The following is a 21,581-nucleotide window of genomic DNA, read 5'->3' as shown; positions in this document are numbered from 1 at the left end:
GTTCAAAGAGCTAAGTTTTAAGGAGAATCTTAGAAAAAGGCGATAGGTTTAGGGAGGAAATTTTGGAGCTTAGAGCTTCAGCAGCTGAAGGTACAGCAGCTAACAGTGGAGTGATTAAAATTGGGAATGCTCAAGAGGCCAGAATTGGAAGAGTGTAGATATCAAATAGGTTTTTATTTATTTTATTTATTTATTTTTTTATTTAGAGATACAGCACTGAAACAGGCCCTTTGGCCCACCGAGTCTGCGCCGACCATCAACCACCCATTTATACTAATCCTACACTAATCCCATATTCCTACTACATCCCCACCTGTCCCTATGTTTCCCTACCACCTACCTATACTAGGGACAATTTATAATGGCCAATTTACCTACCAACCTGCAAGTCTTTTGGCTGTGGGAGGAAACCGGAGCACCCGGAGAAAACCCACACAGACACAGGAAGAACTTGCAAACTCCACACAGACAGTACCCAGAATTGAACCCGGGTCGCTGGATCTGTGAGGCTGCGGTGCGAACCACTGCGCCACTGTGATTTTTTGCATGCAGTACAATATCCTGGGTGTGGGCGGAAAGATGAACATGATTATGAGTAAGGGGGGGGGGAAAAAAAAGCTGAAACAAAAATCAGCAGACTGTGCAATGAGATGACAACTTGATGACTTGCACGAATAATCATTCTGGCATTCAATTTTGAAGGCAAACAATTGAAATGTGGATGATGCCAGTTCGACTGCATAACACCCCCTCTTTGTCCAGTAAGGCAGAGTTTTTTTTTACTTGTCATCTTTTTCAGTATTACTGCCAATTGTGGCATGGCTGTTAAACAATCACAGGTGACGGCACTGGCATTACGAAGGATAATGTAATGCAGCAGCATTCAATTGGCTCCAAATGAGTTGGGTCGTCAGACAGGTGGTTATAAATGGAAAACATAAGAGGAGATTCAATCAAGATAAATGGTGTGACATTAAGACAGGATTGTGGCATAAACAGAGGTGCAACCAGCAATATGAAACCAAGTCTAGATGATCAGAACATTTCCTTTACCGGATTCATTGGGCAGACAGAGAAAGGGATAAAAACTGAGGTCAAGTAGAAACATCAGCTTTTTGACCTTTAAATGGAGCAACTGACCTGAAGTTAATACAGAAATGGCAGTTATTATGCTCAGAATAAAAACATAGCGTGAAGGAAAGGAGCCCAAAATACACTCAAGATTAACTACAGATTTTTTTTAAACTACTAAACCATCCAGGTACTAAAGCATACTTCAATTTAATAAAGCTGAATCAGGACTGATGGTAATATACTGTCAGCCAGTTAATGAAGTGGTATCTGTGCAGAGCTATGCTCTTTGTTTTACTTTTCCGTAGAGCAACTATCTGCTGGAATAAAGTAAGCATGCAACAGTTAAGTGATAAAACATCACAGCATCAGAGTATATGAGGCAAATAAACAGCCCTCAGATGAAAAAAAAATCCAAAGAATAATGAAAGATTTTGATCAGCAGAAGCTTTTTTTTTAATAAAAAAGGCCAAGTACATGCCACCTTAGATTTAGAAATCTGTTAAACTACCAACTGTTAATATGAAATACAGGTTGTGATTATTCCTAATGCTAGATTCTAATACTAAGCCTCTCTGACTCCGTGATTTAAATGTTTTGACAAGACAGCCACGAATTCTATGACGACTCAACTATGAGTTGATGAAAGGCCTACTGAGCCCACTCCTTTAACAAGGGCCCAGAATTTGCTGGGAAAATAAGAGTTTAATGCACGCACTCTTATTGGTGCATAAAGAACCCAGCAACCTGTAGCGAGGAAAGGTACCCCTAATAATTGCGAATTGCCAGAAATTGCTGGATGATTTGCACCACTCCACCATTAGCCTCGCAAAAACTGGAGCTCACCATCAATTTCATGACTTAAGAAATTTCTGCATTTTTGCCTAAATACAAATTAAACTCGTCATAGAAAGGTAGGGCTGCGATTTTGCTGCATAAGGACCCCATTAATGGAGTAATTTATGGTCTTAACATGCCACTCAACCATGGAGGCCAGAAAGGGAACAAATGAATTTGTGGTGGCTCACTCCTGCTGGTAGTAAATTGCTCCGAGGTTTTCTAAATTTAAAAAATATGTTTTTACTTTTTCTATCTGTTTTTTCTCAATCCAATCTTTTTGTTTGTATCTCTCCTCTGTATCTAATTTGACTTTAGTGACCCCATTTCCTTCTTTGACACTCAGTTTCTTTATTCTTAAGTCTCACTGGTTGAGATAAACCATTTGGCCCGTCCATTACCAAAATCCCAGATTCTGCCTTGGCATCACCGAACTTTTATCAACTCGCACTCAGAACAATTTGCGGCGCAAAAGACTGGAGCTAAAAGGTGAAAATACCTGGCTCCAGCAAATTCTAGGCAATTAGCATAAAAATCCAATTTAAGGGGAAGTTGTCAAAAGGGATAAAATGTTACTTTTGATCTCTTAGCAACCACTTTTGAATTATTTTTCCCACATGTAATTACTTTTGATATTAACTAATTCAGACATGTTATCCAATGTTGCCAGGATTACAGCATAGCGCTAAGATGATGGAAAATTTATGCCCAAGAACATGGGCGTTTTGGCAGTCATACCCAATAACCCATTCTCAGCACTGAGCCTTGCATCAACGTGAAATGAAAAAATGTTTTAATGGGAGATATTTCTCCCAGCACATCTTTCTCTAATTCCCACCTCATTCCAGTAATGCAGAACTGTAAATTCTGGATTAACATTAAAAGCAGATAGATTTAAACTGGTTTTCAAATCAGAAACAAATAAGACTCCTAATTACAATACAAGAGTCTTTCTTGGCCCTACTAAGAGATGTGAATAATTGCAAGTAAAACTTCTAAAGGAGGGAAAAAACCTTATTATTCTAAACCAGTGAAATCTTCCAGGTATTAACCCAACCACAATCAGGCTGCCCTGCGTTGTGTTGATTGGATACTTACATTTCACAAAGAAAAACAATACCTTATATTTGAGAAAATATAGTGGTAAATTTATTCCATTGTTGTGATTATTATTGTAATGTCAAACATTCATTTTTCCACACTGCATTCTGCAAATGAAAGAGTTTATACTGGCTCACTTGTGTTTCCAGCATTTTGTGCTTCCTGCATTCTACTTCCATTTGTTTCAAACTTTTCAGGAAGAACAAGACCTGCCATTTTAAAGAAATGGTCAAACTGTGTTCAAACAATATAGAATTAAATATCTTGCTTAAAAAAAAAGGTTCTGTTCCTACTAGTACAAGAGATTATGAAGTGATTTGGTAGAGGTGTTTAAAGTTATGACAGCACAGCGCAGAGTAGATAGAAGCAGATTGGTTCCAATGGCTGGGAGATCTTGAACAAGACGACCAAGATTAGATGTAAAAGCTTTAGGGCAGACAGCAGAAGATTTTCTCCCTCTACAGACAGTTGAGGTGTTGTGGAATGAATGAACGGAGTTATTGCTGGAAGCAGAGACCATGTCATCTTTTAAGAATAGGTTAAAATAGGTGGTTGAAGCAAAGGGGGATAGACAGGAGCAGGATGGAGCAAGTTGGGATTCGGAGAACTGCTTGTTTGGAGGATAAGCATCAACTCGTTGGGTTGAATGATAAGTTCCATGCTATAACCTCTTTCCAATTTCTATGTAACTGAAAGGACAAAAAGGCTAAGTATATTTATAGTCTGTTTTATTGGGCTGGACAACTTGCATTTTGGCCAAAAATGTAATCCGAACAAAGAGGCTATAATTTAAGATGCGGAACATGCATTTAGCCAGGAAGTGCCACAGATGGCTTAGATATATTAGAATATTCAATTACTTTTGTTTCAATAATTTATCATAAAATCAGCACTGGAAGTTTGCTAACAGCTTTACACAATTGATGTCTATATATAGAAATTTACTATTAACTCTAAAATCCACAGCACTGACAATTTCTATTGCGTTAGCTTTGCTAAGCATAGACAGTTGGCCACACTATTTAAACCTGAAGAGTCATAGTATTTAACTAATTGCATTGTTAGTTCAGACTTTTCTAAGCTTTCGCTTGACTGCGATTAGATCAATAATACAAAGTACGTTCAACAGTGTAGCATCACAAAGAAAACTGCCAAAACTGCATAGAGTTCATATTTAGTGATTATTAAATTATACCAATAGACTTTTAACAAAGCATTTGGGAACGGATAAGAAGTTAGCTTTAGGGTGTGCAACTGCAGGCACTTATGAGGGGTGCAATGACAAAGTGAGGATGGGGCCGAATGGAACAGCTCAAGGATTGGTGTTGGAATCCTTACTACTCCTAATTTACATTATAATCTTGGATTTACAAGGTTATTACAAACTGGTCAGATTTGCAGACAATACCAAAACGATGAGTGGAGTATGCAGGACGAGTTGCATCTGAGAAGGTAGTGGAAGACCTATAAAATCAGTTAGCTATATTAGTGGACAAAACAATGGCCAATTTAATTTCATAAAGATACCTATAGATTATTGCATACAGATTGAAAAATGGACTCTCTAAATTATGTTTGAATACCCAAGGGTGAAATCGAGAGAAATCTAGAAGTGTTAGTAGATGCTGTGTTCGACATGTCCAACCACTGCAAAGCAGCCGTTAAACACCACCACCTTCTCAAGGGCAATTAGGGATGGGCAATAAATGCTGGCCTAGCCAGTGACGCCCACACCCCTGAATGAATAAAAAAAACCCAAAGAAAACAGATTATTGCTTTGCCTATTGCAATTCAGCAAAGTGCAAGTCAAAGGAAGCCATGCTTGTACATGGTTAGTGCTCTACTCAGACCCACATCTTGAGTACTATGCCCTATTCTGGTCACAGACACAAAAAAGGCCATTGTGTCCTGGAAGTGGTGCAGAGAGGAGTCATAGCACTGAACCCAATCATCAGAGGGCTGAGCTTTAAGGAATGGCTGGAAAAACCTGGACTTCAAGCCTTGAAGGAACTGAGGGGACCTCTGAGATAGTAAACAGTGAAAAGGTGAAAGCCACAACACTACTTCAAATGAAACCATGATAGCACATTCAAACTACTGAAAGGCAAACTTAAGATTGATATCAGGAAATTGCTCAGGATTAACATAAGGAATGGACTTCTGCATTAGCAGCAGAGGCAAAACCCTGGAATCATTCAAGAAAATCTGGATGCTGATAAGAGGTGAGGGAGTGGCAAACTGGAAGCATCATCTAGAGAGACCATCCAGGATGGGCCAAATGGCCTTCCTCACCTGTACGCATCATATTATCGTGAGAATTTCAAGCATCTTAGAAGATAATAAAAGGACATCTGGTCTGGTTAGTCCACACCTGGAGTACTGCAAGCAGTTCTGGGCATCACACCTTAGAAAGAATATGTTGGTCTTGTAGGGAGTGCAGCGTAGGTTTACCAAAATGATACCTGGACTCCAATGGTTAAGTTATGAGGGGAGAGAGTAAATAAACTGGAATTTAGAAGGTTGAGGGGTGATTTGATCTACGAGCATACGAATTAGGAGCAGGAGTAGGCCACTCAGCCCTTCAAGCCTGCTCCGCCATTCGATAAGTTCAACTGGGATACAAACAGTGTGAAGGGCACAGAGGGGACAAAATTCTTGAACTATGTTCAAGAGAGCTTTTTTAGCAAGCACATAAGCCCAATGAGAGGGGGCGCAATTCTAGATTTAATCTTCAGTATTGAAGCTGGGCAAGTGGAGGAAGTAACAGCGGGTGACCATTTTGGAGATAGTGACCATAATACAGTAAGTTTTAGCATAATCATGGAAAAGGACAAAGATAAAACAGGAGTAAAAGTTCTAAATTGGGGGAAGGCAAATTTTAACACACAATAAATGGGAGGGTATTGAGAGGGGCAGAAGAAGTGAGAGACCTTGGAGTGTCTGTCCAAGGGTACCTGAAGGTGGCAGGACAGATAGACAGGGTGGTGAAGGAGGCATATGAAATGCTTTCCTTTATTGGCTGAGGTATAAAATTCAAATGCAGGGATGTAATGCTGGAACTGTATAAAACGCTGGTTAGGTTACAGTTGAAGTATTGCGTACAGTTCTGGTCACCACATTACAGAAAGGACATAATTGCTCTGGAAAGAGTAGAGGAGATTTACAAGAATGTTGCCAGGGCTCGAAAGTTGCAGCTATGAGGAAACATTGGATAGGCTAGGGTTGTTTTCCTTAGAACAGAGGAGGCCGAGGGGTGACTGAATTGAGGTGTACAAAATTATGAGCAGCCCAGAAAGAGTAGACAGGAAGGACCTGTTTCCCCTAGCCGAGAGGTCATTTACCCGGGGGGGGGCACAGATTTAAGGTGATTGGTAGAAGGATTAGAGGGGTCATGAGGAAAAGCTTTTTCACCCAGAGGGTGGTGGGTGTCTGGAATTCACTGCCAGGAATGGTGGTGGAGGCCGAAACCCTCAATTCATTTAAAAAGGTATCTGGACATGAAGTGCTGTAACCGGCAAGGGTATGGACCAGGTACTGGAAGGTGGGATTAGATTGGGCAGCTAGTTTTATTTTGGCCGGCACGGACACAACGGGCTGAATGGCCTCCTTCTGTGCCGTAGTTTTTCTATGGTTCTATGGCTGAACTGATTACTCCACATTTCCACCTACCCCCGATAACCTTCCACGCCCTTGCTTATCAAGAATCTATCTAACTCTGCCTTAAAAATATTCAAAGACTCTGCTTCCACTGCCTTTTGAGGACGAGAATTCCAAAGACTCACGACCCTCACAAAAATTTTTCCTCATCTCCGTCTTAAATGGGCGACCCCTTATTTTTAAACAGTGACCCCTAGTTCTAGATTCTCCCACAAGGGGAAACATCCTTTCCACATCAACCCTGTCAAGTCCACTCAGGATCTTAGCTGTTTCAATCAAGTTGCCTCGTACTGTTCTAAATTCCAGCAGATACAAACCTAGTCTGTCCAATCTTTCCTCGCAAGACAGCCCGCCCATTCCAGGTATTAGTCTAGCAAACCTTCTCTGTAAAGCCCCGCTACCCGACCCGAACCCGACATGTGTTGGGTCGGTCTTCCAGGTCCAGCCTTTGGGCTCGGGTCGGGTCCAGGTCGGACACACACAGCAAGAATTGCATTTTGCTCTGCTGATAAGTGTTAAAAGTAAAAAAACCTACCTGAGCTGGGAGTCTGGAACGCCAAGGAGAGAAACTCAGTCTGCGCAGTGAGCGTCTCTATGACGTTATCACGCTCATGCCGCAGCTTCCTGCAGATTGGGAGTCGCAAGGTAGGTAAAGGGAACATTCTGGTGGTCAGCTTGGGCCCGGTTGGGCGCGGGGACAAATGGAGGGACTCGGGCCGGGCTCGGGTCCGATGTGGTTCTGGTTGGGTTTTCTTTCGTGACCCGAGCAGGCCTTTACTTCTCTGTACTGCCGCCAACGTATTTGCATCCTTCCTTAAATCAGGAGACCAGTACTGTACATAGTACTTCAGATGCTTTTTTTTAAAAATTCATTCATGGGATGTGGGCATCACTGGCCAGGCCAGCATTTATTTTCCATCCCTAATTGCCCTTGAGAAGGTGGTGGTGAGCTGCCTTCTTGAACCGCTGCAGTCCACGTGGGATAGGTACACCCACAGAGCTGTTAGGAAGGGAGTTCCAGGATCTTGATTCAGTGACAGTGAAGGAACGGCGATATAGTTCCAAGTCAGGATGGTGTGTGACTTGGAGGGGAACTTGCAGGTGGTGTTCCCATGCAGTTGCTGCCCTTGTCCTTCTAGTTGGTAGAGGTCATGGGTTTGGAAGGTGGTCTCACCAATGTCCTGTATAGCTGAGCACAACTTCCCTACTTTTGTATTCAATTCCCCTTGCGATAAAATGATAACATTCTAATAGCTTTCTTAATTATGTGCTGTACCTGTATACTAAACTTTTGCGATTCATGCTCTAGGACACCCAGATCCCTCTGCAGCTCAGAGCTCTGCAATCTCTCATCATTTAGATAATATGCTTCTTTTTTATTCTTCCTGCCAAAGTGGACAATTTCACACTTTCCCACATTATACTCCATTTGCCAGGTCTATGTTAAGATATTTAGGGGAGCAGATAGGCTAGATTGGGTAGAAACTATTTCTGCTGGTTGGGGAGTCTAGTATTTGGGGGCACCGTTTAAAAAGAGCAAGACCTTGCAGGAGTGAAATTAGGAAACACTTCTATGCACAAAGGGTGGTAGCAGTTTGGCGCTCTCATCAGAAAATGGCAATCGATGCTAGATCAATTGTAAATTTCAAATCAGAGATTGATAAATTTTTGTTATCCAAAGGTATTAAAGGGATATGGGGCAAAGGCTCCTATGTTCCCAAAGTTCTTTCCTCTAATGCTTCAACTCCTCTGTCACAATATCTTAATAAACCTTGCCCCACCTGCTGTCTTTCTGGCCTGCAAAACTTACTTTTCTAATGTGTCCCAGCTCATCCTCTTACGTTTGAGTTCAGTCTAGTCCTTCTATACCTTTTTTTCCAATCCATATTTTGTATTTTCAATATTTTTGCTGATGTTATGGCCAAAGCTGAAAATGTATTCCAACAGTGTTCTGACCAATATGCTATAAAAGCTCAGCATAACTTCTATAGGCTGTAATTCTATTATTCAAGCTATACATCCAAGCATTGCTTTAGCCAACAGGATCAACAATAAAAGCAACATGTTTATTACTTCCAGGTTCCTTTCTATATCTCCCTTTTGCAAACTTAATTTAAATTTTTTTTTTTACATTGATCAATGTTAAATTCAATTCTGCTCAATTACATATTGCATAAAATTTGCAGCACAGAAACAAGCCAATCTGCCCAACTGGTCTATGCTAATGTTAATGCTCTACACAAGCCTCCTCCTACCTTACTTCGTCTAACCCCATCAACATATCCTTCTAGGTTTTTTGTTGATAAATATTTAGTTGTATTTCCTGTTTCTATTGCCCTCCCTCTTAGAGTGCTGCCGCCAACTTTGACCAACTTATAGATAGCTTCACTAACTTACATAGATTAACATGACAGGTTAAAAACACTGACTCCAGTTAACGATCCTCCCCCGCCCCCAAGTCTTGTTCTATCCCAATTTCTTTGTTATTAATACAACAGCAAAATACTGTGGATGCTGGAAGTCAGAAATAAAAACAAACAGAAAACATTGGAAATACTCAGCAGACCTGGCAGCATCTGTGGAGAGAGAGAGAAAGAGTTAACGTTTCAGGTTGATGACCTTTCATCCATTTCTCCACAGATGCTGCCAGGCCTGTTGAGTATTTCTTTTTTGTTAAATTAGTTTCTTGTACAGTTGCATGTTCTACCCTAGATTTGCATGGCTTTCAGTTTAATTATGTCTTTCATGTCATACTTTTTGAAAGTCCAAATAAACTACATTACAATGAGCACTGTTATCTAACTAATGCCCTCAATAAAATTGAGGTGGTTTGTCAACCTTTCCCCTTCTAAAGCCATGTTCACTGTTTGTTTATTAAGTTGCTATTGTGCAGGCCCTTGGAATGGATTCAAATACTTCATTCTTATTGTTATTAAATTAATGAAGCTGCAGTGGTTTGGGTCAGATAAGATATTCTTTTTAGAACACCGATTTTGTTTTTCTGCTTCCAGTCATATAAACTGCTCTGTATTAAATCTGAGCGTTTTCACAATTGTAACAACACTATCTGAATTGCTGAAGACCATACTCTATATTCTGCACACAACCATCTCTTATTGGAGCAGTGGTATTCATATTATGGCTCAGGGATAACTTGCAGCTCTCTTCCCTCTCACCTGTATCCCCAAAACCTGCTGCTCTATGTATTGCTAGATCTTCCTTCTCAGCCCTCCTATTCTAGGAGGCCGTTGAAGCCGAATTCAGGAAAGGAAGACACAAGATAATGCGAGTGAACAAGTGACTAAGGGAAAAATGTATAGTTAGTACTGGAACAACACATAAGTCAGGATCTCTTACCAGGGTATCCTGTTGATGCCTTGATATACATCTGTCCATACTGATCTTCTGCCATAGTTTCATATGCTTCATCATCCTCCTCCTCTTCCTCGTTATGGTATGAAGTTGGACTGTCTGTGGTCTGATTACTGCTCCCGCCTGGGCTTGTGCGTTCTGTCTGAGCATACATTACCGGCTGCACAAAAGGTGAGGCACTCCAGGATCCAGGATAGGAAACTCTAGGTAACTTTAAAGGTGTTGCACAGTTTAGGCTACCGACACTCTCACGCTGGCTAGTTTCCAGTGTGCGCTTTGTTGCGAGGGTATTAATGCCAGTCACCATCAGATCTTGCTCGCAGTGCTCACTCTTCACCCGAGAAAGCAGTGGAATAGGTAAAGCCGGGGACACAACCGTCGGGGTGGCAGGTGGCTGTAGGGGGCAAGGACTCTGCGGTTCAGAGCCAGTGTCTTCAATGGAGGTCGTCTGAGAGTCACAGTGTGGGGAGCTCACTTTGAACATCAGTTCAGTCCCTTTCTCGACAATGCGCTGTATCTGCAGGAAGCCTGCTGTGTACATCACCACCAGCTGCTCGCTGGCTGCCATGGTGAGCTTACCGGTGTAACAAAAGGAAAGGATTTGCTGAAAGCAGGCAGGTGGCACTGTGGCGGGCAGCTCAAATGCACTTTTACTGTTGCCGCTGAACAGGTCCCGGAAATAGAGGCTGTTGGCAGCCAGCACCGCACGGTGTGCCTTGAAGGCTTGACCTTTGACCACGATAGAGACATCACAAAATAACCCCATTAATCGCTGCTCGTTCAGGCATCCTAGGACATTGTTCCCAAAATTTGGAATCTCAAGATGGAGGATCTGAGCCATGGCTAAGGTGAAGTGCTGGTCCTTGTAAGAGTCACAGTGCCAACATTGAAGCACAGCTGCAAACAAAATATGAAGGGTGGTGATGGGGTGGGGTGAAGAAAAAAAATTAACAGGTTAGTGCTGGTTCTATTCCACGTCTTAAATGACAAGCAACTAGAACTACAAGCAAAACTCAAAAACCGTGCACATTTCTTTCCAAACTAAAGCCACTGAAGAACGTGTCAGCGCAAATTACCTGGTTTTATAAAAAAGCAGGATCAAATCCCGGCTTTAGCCAGCTCAGTCTGTACAAGTCAAGTCCCTGTACTGCTGTGCACTGAATGTAAATGAACAGGAGGGACAGTGATTAATATTCAGGCTACACACTTGAATGAATGGAGCTTTTGACTGACGGCCCTAAATGCCCACCAGCTTAGAAACGAGACTTCCAAACACAGTACTGTTATCTTGTTGCTAAAGTGAAGTTTTGCATTGGTACAAGATGTAGTTTGATGACTCACTGCAAAGATGGCAGTAAGCACTGTATGCTTTGTCTCACCGTTGAGCAATGCCTGGGAAACGGAGACCGTTTTGAATTATGTATGTACCCAAGAGCTCCCACTGCAGTTTAGTCAATAGAGCCATTCACAATGCTAAAATATTTCAATCATTCCAAGTATTCGGCCCTGTTAGAACTACAGGCTGTTACATTAAATGGTGTTAAAACTTAGCCGTTACAGTAGCTGATGTACCCACCTACCAATGAGGATTAATGCCAACACTGAGCCTTTTCTGTATTAATGCAAATACAGTATGTGGTCTGACTAAATATTCCAACACAGGCAAGTCTACAGCAGTCATGTGTCATGTTAGACAGCAAGCTCAGTACAGGAAATGTGCCAATAATTCGAACTATTCAGTGACTATGTAGTACTCTAACGTTAATCAAATCAGTTAGACTGTGTTTTAAAGCTGAAAAGGCAGCGCTGGTGTTTTAGGGATTAAAAATATTTTAAATTTTACTTTTAAGTAAATAATTCATAGAATCCTACAGGACAGAAGGTCGCCATTCCGTCACCATGCTTGTGCTTTGAGAGAGATTTCCAACTAGTCTTATACCCTATTCTTTTCCCATAGCCCTGCAATTTTTTCCCTTTTCAAGTATATATCCAAGCTACTATTGAATCTGCTTCCACCACACTTTCAGGCAATGTATTCCAGATCATAACATGTCACTATTTTAAAAACAAATGCTCATCTCCCCTTGATTCATCTTAAAATCTGTTGTTGTCTGGTTACTGAGCAATGGAAACAGTATATTTACTCCAGCAAAACCCCTCATAATTTTGAAAGCCTCTATTGACAAAAGGTCACTGGCCTAAAACATCAACTCTTTCTCTCTCCACAGATGTTGCCTGAGCTACTGAGTATTTCCAGCATTTTCTGTTTTTTGTTCAGATTTTCAGTATCTGCAGTATTTTGCTTTTGGAATTGGGTAAATCACCTTATAGCTGGGAAGGAGAGCAATTAATACACAAGCATTGCACTGCATCTAGTCACAAAACAAAAATTATCCCAACAATGGAGGATTAAAGGGTGCCTTGAAATCAGTACATTAGGTTCAAATCCCACGTAAATAGGGTAGGTTTAATTTGCAAAGCAGGTGTACGTATTTGTCATGCATTGCTTTGTGTTATCTTAAGCAACACAATGAGGTACATGGATTCCAGCTTCTTGAAGATCTCTAGAAGGTTTATTAACAGCTATAACTAATACATACAATACAGAGCAAACTATATACAGAATCTGTGTCCAGGGTGTTGCAGTGCAGAGTGCCTGTGGCTTATGGTCACAAGACTACATCCTGATACTTAATTCGTTAGCATACTGTTCTTAAAGGGACATCACTTGTAAAACGTTAATACAACATCCCCTTTTTACACCCAAGATAAATCTCATATGCTACAAGTAAAAATACAAAATAGGATATCAAAATTAGTTTTACAGGGTAAAGATTATAAAATTTACAGGTGTAAAGATAGGGATTGTAAAATTTACCAGTGCAGAAGCTTAAGAGTCCATATGTTGTTTCAGTGGTTTGACAACTCTTCCAGATCTTGTTATGGTATAACCTTCTGGGGACGTGGATTTCACCCTTGGCTGTTCTTGGCTTGCAGACGTGTTGTTAGTGTGTTGGTTATTGTCCTGTTGTTCTGTCACACCCTCATCGTCGGAGTGTCTTCTTTCGAGTCCGCTGTGCACAATTGGAACATTGTGCATTTCTCTTAATTGCTCCGCTATCTGTTGTAACCTCCTAAAGACCTAGGCTTACTGCATGCTTGGGATACCTCTGCAGGTAACCATGTTCTCATTGTGGGGTGTATGACCCTGACCTTCTGTCCTATATGTAGTTGAGGTAGTTCCACGCCTGCAGGTCGGTCATGCACCATCTTTATTCTCCCTTGTTTTTTGAGCAGTGTCTCCTGCATCTCGGAGAATTTGAACAGATGATGGCTTGGCAAAGTCATTCTCACTTGCCTTCCAAACATGATCTCTGCTGGTGATGGTAAGCCTATATCCATAGGTGCAGCTCTGAGGTGTAATATGGCAACACAAAAATCTTGTTTTGTTGTCCTACACTTCAGGATAAGGTGATATAACTGTGCGAACCATTCACTCGGCATGGCCATTAGATCTAGGGTAATGTGATGATGATGTCACCTGGTTTACGCCCCATTTGGCACACAAATCCTTGAAAGGTCTGCCCGTATAACTGTGGCCCACAGTCAGAAATAATTTCTTCAGGTGCACTGAACAGACTGAATATGGCACTCAATGTGTCTGCGACGGTCATGCTTGAAGTGCCTTTTACCTGTCTGACAATTGGAAATTTGGAGAAATAATCAGTGACTAAGATAAAGTCATCTCCATTCACGGTAAATAGATCAGTGGCGATTTTGGATCAAGGGACTGACAGAATCTCGTGAGGGTATAGAGGTTCTTTACGTTGTTGTGGCTGGTGGCTCTGGCATGCTTCGCACATCCTTACCAACTCTGATGTCACTGTTGATCCCTGGCCAGTAAACAGTGTCTCGTGCCAGTCGTCTCATTCACTCTATACCCATATGGCCTTAAAGTTGTGACAAGATGTTTTGTAGGAGAGCTTTGTTTTCCTTTGAGGGTTACGCCTCGAGATAGAGAGTTCATCTCTATAAGGCCAAAAGCATCTGAGTGTTTCTGGCACCTCTTTTATTGTATCAGGCCATCCTTCTAATGATGACTCACCACAGTGCCTTCAATTGTGGGTCATTGGCTGTTTCGGATTGCAAATGTTCACAATTGTGCTGACCAAAATGCAATCAAATCGATTTTGAGCACATCTTCCACCTCGATGGCCATGCTGTCTATTTGTAGATCCTGTGGAACTTGTGTATCGGCTTGCATTTACGCAGGTTTCTGGTGCGGTCCTTGTTGCTATTGCCATGCTGTTCTGCCTGTCTTCTGCTTTTTTGTGTCCTATTATGACCTCTGGTTGCGTCTTTGGAGCCAGATTTCTTGCATAGGCGGGCAGAGTGTCCTTTTGTACGTCTTGTACAGATCTAGGAATGCAGGACAGCTCTGCAGTGAGTAGGATAAACCACACAGCTTGCTTGCTTTTTGTGACCTGGTTACCGTGCCAGTACTGTCGGCTGGTCCTAGTGCTTGCCGATGCTGTTGTCCAGCTATAATGGCTTTGTATTTCCTGCCATCTTCTGCAGCGCATAAATGTTGTGACCTTTCCTCCCCGCACCACCCTCCCCCACCCCACCAGGAGGTCTTTTTGAAACGTTTCAATAGATGTTGAGACAATCAGTTCTATTATTTGCTCCATTTCAGTTTCTGAAAAATTGCATTTGTTGCCGTTACTATGGCATCTATTGACGAATTAATCTATTGACTCCTGTGGCTGTTGCCTGTAGGACTTCAAATCCAGGCAATGAATTCTAAAGTTCACTCTTACCAGAAGTTGACCTTCTAGCACTTTCCATATCTTTGTGGGATCTTTCTGGTCCTCTTCAGATAAGCCAGAAGTATTGACTCTGTGTAACCCCTCATTTCCAACTGCTATCAGTATTTTCACAGCCTGCTTTGCTGGTTCTGCAACTGCTTGGTCTATGAAGCATAACTGCATTCAGCGTTTAAAAAATTTGAACTTGGATAGGAGATCAATGGCCTTCCAGTTCATGCTGGGAAATTTGATATCCATCCTTCTACTCTTTTCCTTTTTTGGTCATTATGAATATGCAAAGATGTTTCAGTAATCCTATTATTTATTATAAGGATACTCCATATGTGCCTCCAGCAGTGTATCTGCTGTGCTTTCTGCTTTATATTTCACTTTATTCAGCTGTGTGTGTACCTTCAGCACTGTACTTAGTGACTTTAAACTAGTTTTAAAACTTGCTCTGTTGACTCTGTGCAGTTCCCAATTACAGCCCGTTGTTTTCTTTGTTTAAATTTAGGCGCACTTCTCCTTGCTCAGCCTGGGGCTCCAGACAGCCCTTTACATTTTAAATAGCACAGTCCTGACCCAGCTGGCTGCTTGCTTGGACCTGCCCAGTTCAAATATACTCAATTTGTGGAATAAGTAAGCCTTATTTTCTACTGTTTTCTGTACTATGGGAACTTCTGACTCCTGGTGCTGCTTTTAGGTCTTATTTGCTGTTTCACCCGTGGTCTTCAAGCTTGTATCTTGTCTTTTAAAGAAAGCAATCACTGCTGTATACCACTGTTGCCACCATGCCATGCATTTCTTTGTGTTATTTTGAGCAACACAATGAGGTACATGGATTCCAGTTTCTTGAAGATCTCAAGGTTTATTAACAGCTAAAACGAATACATACAATACAGAGCAAACTATATACAGAACCTTTGTCCAGGGTGTTGCAGTGCAGATGACCTGTGGCTTATAGTCACAAAACTACATCCTGGTACTTAGCTCATTAGCATAGAGTCCCGAAAGCGACAACACTCAAAAGTGATAATACAGCGGTATTCACTTGAATCAACAATGCAACATCGCAAGAATGGTTTCCAGACAGAGGATATGTAAGTATTCAGTGTGTATCTTGAAGTGATCAAAATCATTTAACAATTTACAACAGTAAATCATTTCTGTTTCACATTGGAAACTGTCTTAATGGAAGGTAGACGAGAAGACGAGATTGGGGAGATTAAGTGACCAAATCTGAATGTCTAAGCTTTTTTTTTGTCATAGAATTATCCAGGTAAAACATTTTTCATTGGCATGAAAAGTCCACTCTTGGGTCTATGAAAACAATGTATCTTTAGATTTTTGGATAGGCGATGTCTGTAACTCAAAAACTGATAGGGATTTGCCATGCTGAAGTTTGATGTTTCCTTTTATTAGAATACAAAAAATAGTTTTCAACCTCACAAAAAAGTCATGAATGTCAGAACACTTGTCATTACTGACGACAGACCAGAGCACAGCAGATATAATGGTAATTACATTGGACTCGGAACCCAGAAAAACAGGGAGTTCAAATACCACATCAGTAAGTTGTGAACTTCAGTTCAATAAATCTGACCGTGTATGGGCTAGCGCCTGGAAAATGGCCATTACCACCTAACCGCAACCTTTTCCCTAACCTTACTAGTTCACTAATGTCCTACAGGGAAGGGAGCCTGGCACTCCTCCCTTTGTAGGATCTACACAACTCCAGTCCCAAGTTAGTTGATCGACTCAATGTCCTCACGTGGCCAAGCAAGCCACTCAAACTGTAAACAAAGAATCACTAAAGATAGCAGTGATTGAAGTGGAATACAAAAGGCAGCTTTTCCAGCATCGCTGAAATTTTGTGAATAAATTAAATAAAAAACAAGTTGCAGAGTTCTAGTAATCTAATGGACTATAAAGTAAAACTGATCACTGTTGCATAAAATGGGTGCAACATCCTGGAGCAAAATTTCTTAGAGGACAGATTACTCTTCTCAGGAGAACTGCTGAAATAATGCTGTACTTTTTCTTTTGCGGGTTCATTATAAAGCTTACATTACCCGTCTGCATTATTTGGTGTAGCACTCTTGCCCCAGTCAAAAGGTTATGAGTTCAAACCCCACTCGAGGACTTAAGCACAAAAATCAAGGCCAACTCTCCACTGTAGTACTGAGGGACTGCTGTACAGTCTGAGGTGGCATCTTTTGAGTGGGACGTTAAACAGAGGCCCCGTATGCTCTCTCAGTTGGATGCAAAAGATCCCATGGCACTATTTTGAAGAACAGTAGGGGAGCTTCCCCCGATGTCCTGGCCAATATTTATCCCTCAATCAACATCACAGAAACAGATTATCTGGTCATTATCACATTGCTGTTTGTAGGAGCTTGCTGTGTACAAACTCAGTGCTGAATTTTCCATATCACAACAATAAAAGTAACAAGTTCCTCATTGGCTGTAAAGTGCTTTGGGATGTCCCGCAGGTTATGAAAGGTGCTATATAAATGCAAATCTTTCTTCTTCCTTGCCTGTGCAGCAAAAACAAATACCATGCAGTCCAAATTCTAGTCAAGGTTTTACAATTATGGTTCTGTAATAGTCCATAAAAAAAGACATAAAATAGCTCTGAAGATCCTAAGTTTATCTTTGTATGAATTTTATGTTCTTTTACATCCAAATAGCCAACTCTTGAGTTTTAAAAGAGCAAGTTGAAACCATTTGATCTTAACACAGTAAAACAAATTTATATTAGTTAATTTTTAATTGGATGGAAACCAGTGATATTTGTCAACATGAATAATCAAGAGTGAAAATAAAAAGGCCACATGACAAGGCTTCAGATTCAAATTTAGCCTCAATAAAACCAAATCTGTGAAGTATTTGCAGTTAGTTATTATGGTCTTATTTCTTAATGATTTCAGCCTCTACCACACAAGAATCCAGTACCAAAAGAAAATGAATGTCTTCACAATTTTAATAAGCACTGCAAAGAAAAAATTGCCTGCTTTCTGCAAGACTGAATAGAAAATTCATCCTGAATATATCTAGCAAGAGAATTATCATACCGAAGGATCATAATCACATACTTGACAGCAACCCAAAGCTATCTATTGCAGTTTCACTTCGAGGTCAATGAACTCCTCAGGTGAACATTTTGCCCACCAGCAGTGTGATATGAACTTTTGCAAAAAAAAACCATTGCTTAATCAATAAAAAAAAAATCAATGCTTTCTTAACCTACTACAGTACATCTTGCATGACTCATGAGACTGGTTTCCTAAACTTAGCTCTAAAATGAGTCAATACCATAAAAAGTCAATTAGTGACGAGCTTCAGTGAATCAGATTCTGTCACTTTCATTGCTTCATTACCATTTATGGTGGCACAGCTTGGAATTTTATAAGCAAATCAGTTCCTGAGTCAGCATTACTCGACATGAGATCAGGACAGAGTGCCCATTTATTTTGCATTGAATGTTGTGAAAACAGAGTTTAGCTGGGACATGTGCCATGTACTCATTTCCCCCTTTGTGCTCAATTGCAGATTACTTTTTCTGCCAGTTTGCAGATTTACTACTGAAGACATGTTAAAAATACCATTTCCCCTTCAGTGTCTTTTCTTTTCTCAAACTATGCAGTGGTCAGCAATGCTGGGAACAAGACTCACATGAGCTGGCTGAATTCAATTCTAATCTACAGTACAAGTATTACAGAGTAACACAAAACATCCGAAATAGACACTTCAACATACTGAATTTTTAAAAGTTACAAGTCTTCCAGCTGTGCTAATTATATTCATTATACTGAAGCAGAAATCTATGACAAGGTGTTACTGATTAGTAACTTAGGATTAGTAGGCTTAAATTGTACAAGTCACTATTTGATGCACTAGAGTTGATGCCATCCCAATGTTGCATTTATTTCACTCAGATGGAACTTGCCAGGCCTCCATGAAGCAGCTCTGTGAATGAAAAACTAGGGAACTGTTGAACTCCCACCATGTTTGAATTCTATAGGCAAGTATCAGTGATTGTACTTGGGCAGAGGTCCAATTTACTCAAGCTGCGCATGAGCCAGAACTTCTTCCAGTTGAACAAATCGGGAAGACCAAACATAGACAAACCTAGACAACAGGACCAGCTAGACCACAATATTTTTCTCTGCCCCCTAATTAGTCTGCGCAGTTCTGGGCAAACCATTGAAGGATTAAAAAGAAAATCAAATTGGAAAGGTGCAGCACAGATTCACTAAGAGGTTACCATGGACAAGAACGAAGAGAGTTGAAAGGTTATGAAATTTTTCACTAAAGTTTAAAACGTTAATGGATGGCCTGACAACAGTCATCAAGATTATGATGCTAACTACGACGAGATTATTTGCATTAGTCGACAAGGGGGTAGCGAGAAAGCACAAATCTAGGATAATTATAAAATAATTAAAAGGAGAGGTATCATGTTTTGGAATACTTTGCCACTTTTCCAAAGAGATTTTGGAAACATAAGTAACTTTTAAATAGAGTTTTTGAAAGAAAAGTGTATTCCCACAAGTTTAGAAAAAAGGACCAAGTCAAAAGGTGAAAAATGTTAATGGCAGTCATGTTCCCCAAAACATGATAAACAATTTGTTAGCTTGCCTTGGTAATTGAAAAACACCTCACATCCATTCGGTTAGGAAGTCTCTAATCCAACCTATGAACAGAAGGTGATTAAACCGCAAGGATCAGTACTTGGGCCCCAGCTGTTCACAATATATCAATGATACGGATGTGGGGACCAATGTAATATCTCCAAGTTCACGGATGACAAAACTAGGTGGGAATTTGTGTTGTGAGGAAGATGCAAAGCCGCTTCAAGGGGATTTGCACAGGATAAGTGACTGGGCAAGAATATGTCAGATGGAATATAATGTGCAAAAACGTGAGGTTATCCACTTTGGTAGGAGGAACAGATGTGCAGAGTATTTCTTAAATGGTAAGAGATTAGAAAGTGTAGATGTATAAAGGGACCTGGCTGTCCTCGTCAATAAGTCACTGAAAACTAACATGCAGGTCAGCAAGCAATTGGGAAGGCTAATAGTATGTCAGCCTTTATCACAAGAGGATTTGAGTATAGGAGTAGCGAAGTCTTGCTTCAATTGTATAGAAGCTTGGTTAGACCGCACCTGGAGTACTGTGTGCAGTTTCTGTCCCCTTACCTTAGGAAGGATATTATTGCCATAGAGAATGTGCAACAAAGGTTCACCAGACTTGTTCCCGGGATGGCGGGACTGTCCTATGAAGTAAGATTGGGGAAACTGGGCCTGTATTCTCTAGAATTTCAAAAAATGAGAGGTGATCTCATTGAAACCTACAAAATACTTAAAGGGATAGACAGGGTAGATGCAGCTAAGATGTTTCCCCGGTTGGGGAGTCCAGAACCAGGGGACACAATTTCAAAATAAGAGGGAAGCCACTTAGAATCGAGATGAGGAGAAATGTCTTTACTCAGAGGGTTGTGAATCTTTGGAATTCTCTAACCCAGAGGGCTGTGGAAGCTCAGTTATTGACTATGTTTAAAGCAGAGATTGACAGATTTCTAAATACCAATGACAAAGGGATGTGGGGATAGTGTGGGAAAAAGGCATTGAAGTGGATGATCAGCTAGCTATGAATGCATTGAATGGCGGAGCAGGCTCAAATGGGCTGAATGGCCTACTCCTGCTCCTATGTTCCTAAACAAAAAGAAACAGACATGGACATCTGCCAAATCTAGCAAATGACACAAAGTGAATCAGGCTTTTAGCAGAAACAACAAGGCATGTTCATTTTTTGTGGATTATTACACAATAACAAGTAGCATTCAATAAATCACGCGAGTCAAATTATCTTGCTCTGTACATTCACCTATGAAATAATGCAACTTAACTATTTATACCTGACCTGACCTCACCAGGTATTGCCTGAAGTATGTCTTTGAAAAGTTTAGAGAAGCCCGGAAAGGCATACAGAAAAGGCTCAAAATATCTGGCTCCAATCACAGAGAAGTACTATTACACCCAAACATCATGCTATTGTACAGTTAGCTAACAGGCAGTGCAGATGCTCAGATTGTTTAATGGGATGAACTGCACCACTGGGCCCAACAGAATTTCTATAGCAAAACCATAACTTGTAGAAGGAAGTTAGGAAAAAAAATTCTTTACAGAGGACGGCTGAAATGCAGAATCCTCCAGCACAAAATATTGCTGAAGCACAGTTCAGAAATACTTTCAAAATGGAAATAGTTGCTTAAAAAACGAGGAATACTAAAGAGAGTCCAGGGACTGACCAGGTGAATGGGAGTAGACTTGTTAACATGGAGAAAAGCAGTGTTTGTGTGCTGGAACATTCAGATTCTGTTACTGCTTGCCATCTGCTCCATCTCGGAGAAGCGCATTAGGATCTTTCATTACACTAAAGGCATTAGTTATTATAGTGGTTCTTATTACAATGTTATAGCTTTGGAAGAGGATTTTTACTGTGAAAGTACAAAACTGTAAAGAATCCCTTGCAAATATGGTCTCAAATCTCAACTTTGCCAAAGGCTTAAAACATATGCAGCAAGAAATTCCCAACCATAAATCAGCAAATTGGCTGTTGATAATCTCATGATCTAACATGGTTAACAGATATGACACATTGAAGTGTTCTAAATCCACTGCTCTTTCACTGCTGGGGCCTGGATTGAATGCAGCTCAGATGAAATGTTCA

General features: G+C 40.8%; 1 protein-coding gene across 9 annotated transcripts in view; it reads right to left on the bottom strand.

Moving 5' to 3' along the window:
* LOC137347624 (nucleus accumbens-associated protein 2-like) overlaps positions 1-21,581 on the bottom strand; it is a 95,665-nt gene that overhangs the window by 29,166 nt on the left and 44,918 nt on the right. For 8 of the 9 annotated variants that reach the window (XR_010968982.1, XM_068012222.1, XM_068012216.1 and 5 more), the window contains one exon: positions 10,024-10,935. Coding sequence is in view for 8 of the 9 variants with exons in the window: in XM_068012222.1 (XP_067868323.1) it covers positions 10,024-10,879 (856 nt within the window). In the remaining variant the exon portion in view is untranslated. Of the gene's footprint in view, positions 1-10,023; positions 10,936-11,114; positions 11,193-21,581 lie in introns of those variants that run through there. The other variant, XM_068012221.1, reaches the window with a different exon arrangement.

The sequence above is a fragment of the Heterodontus francisci genome, chromosome 32 (genome assembly GCF_036365525.1).
Source record: "Heterodontus francisci isolate sHetFra1 chromosome 32, sHetFra1.hap1, whole genome shotgun sequence".
NCBI lineage: Eukaryota > Metazoa > Chordata > Chondrichthyes > Heterodontiformes > Heterodontidae > Heterodontus > Heterodontus francisci.
Note: the sequence above shows the minus strand (reverse complement) of the source record. Positions and strands in the feature narration are given on the sequence as shown.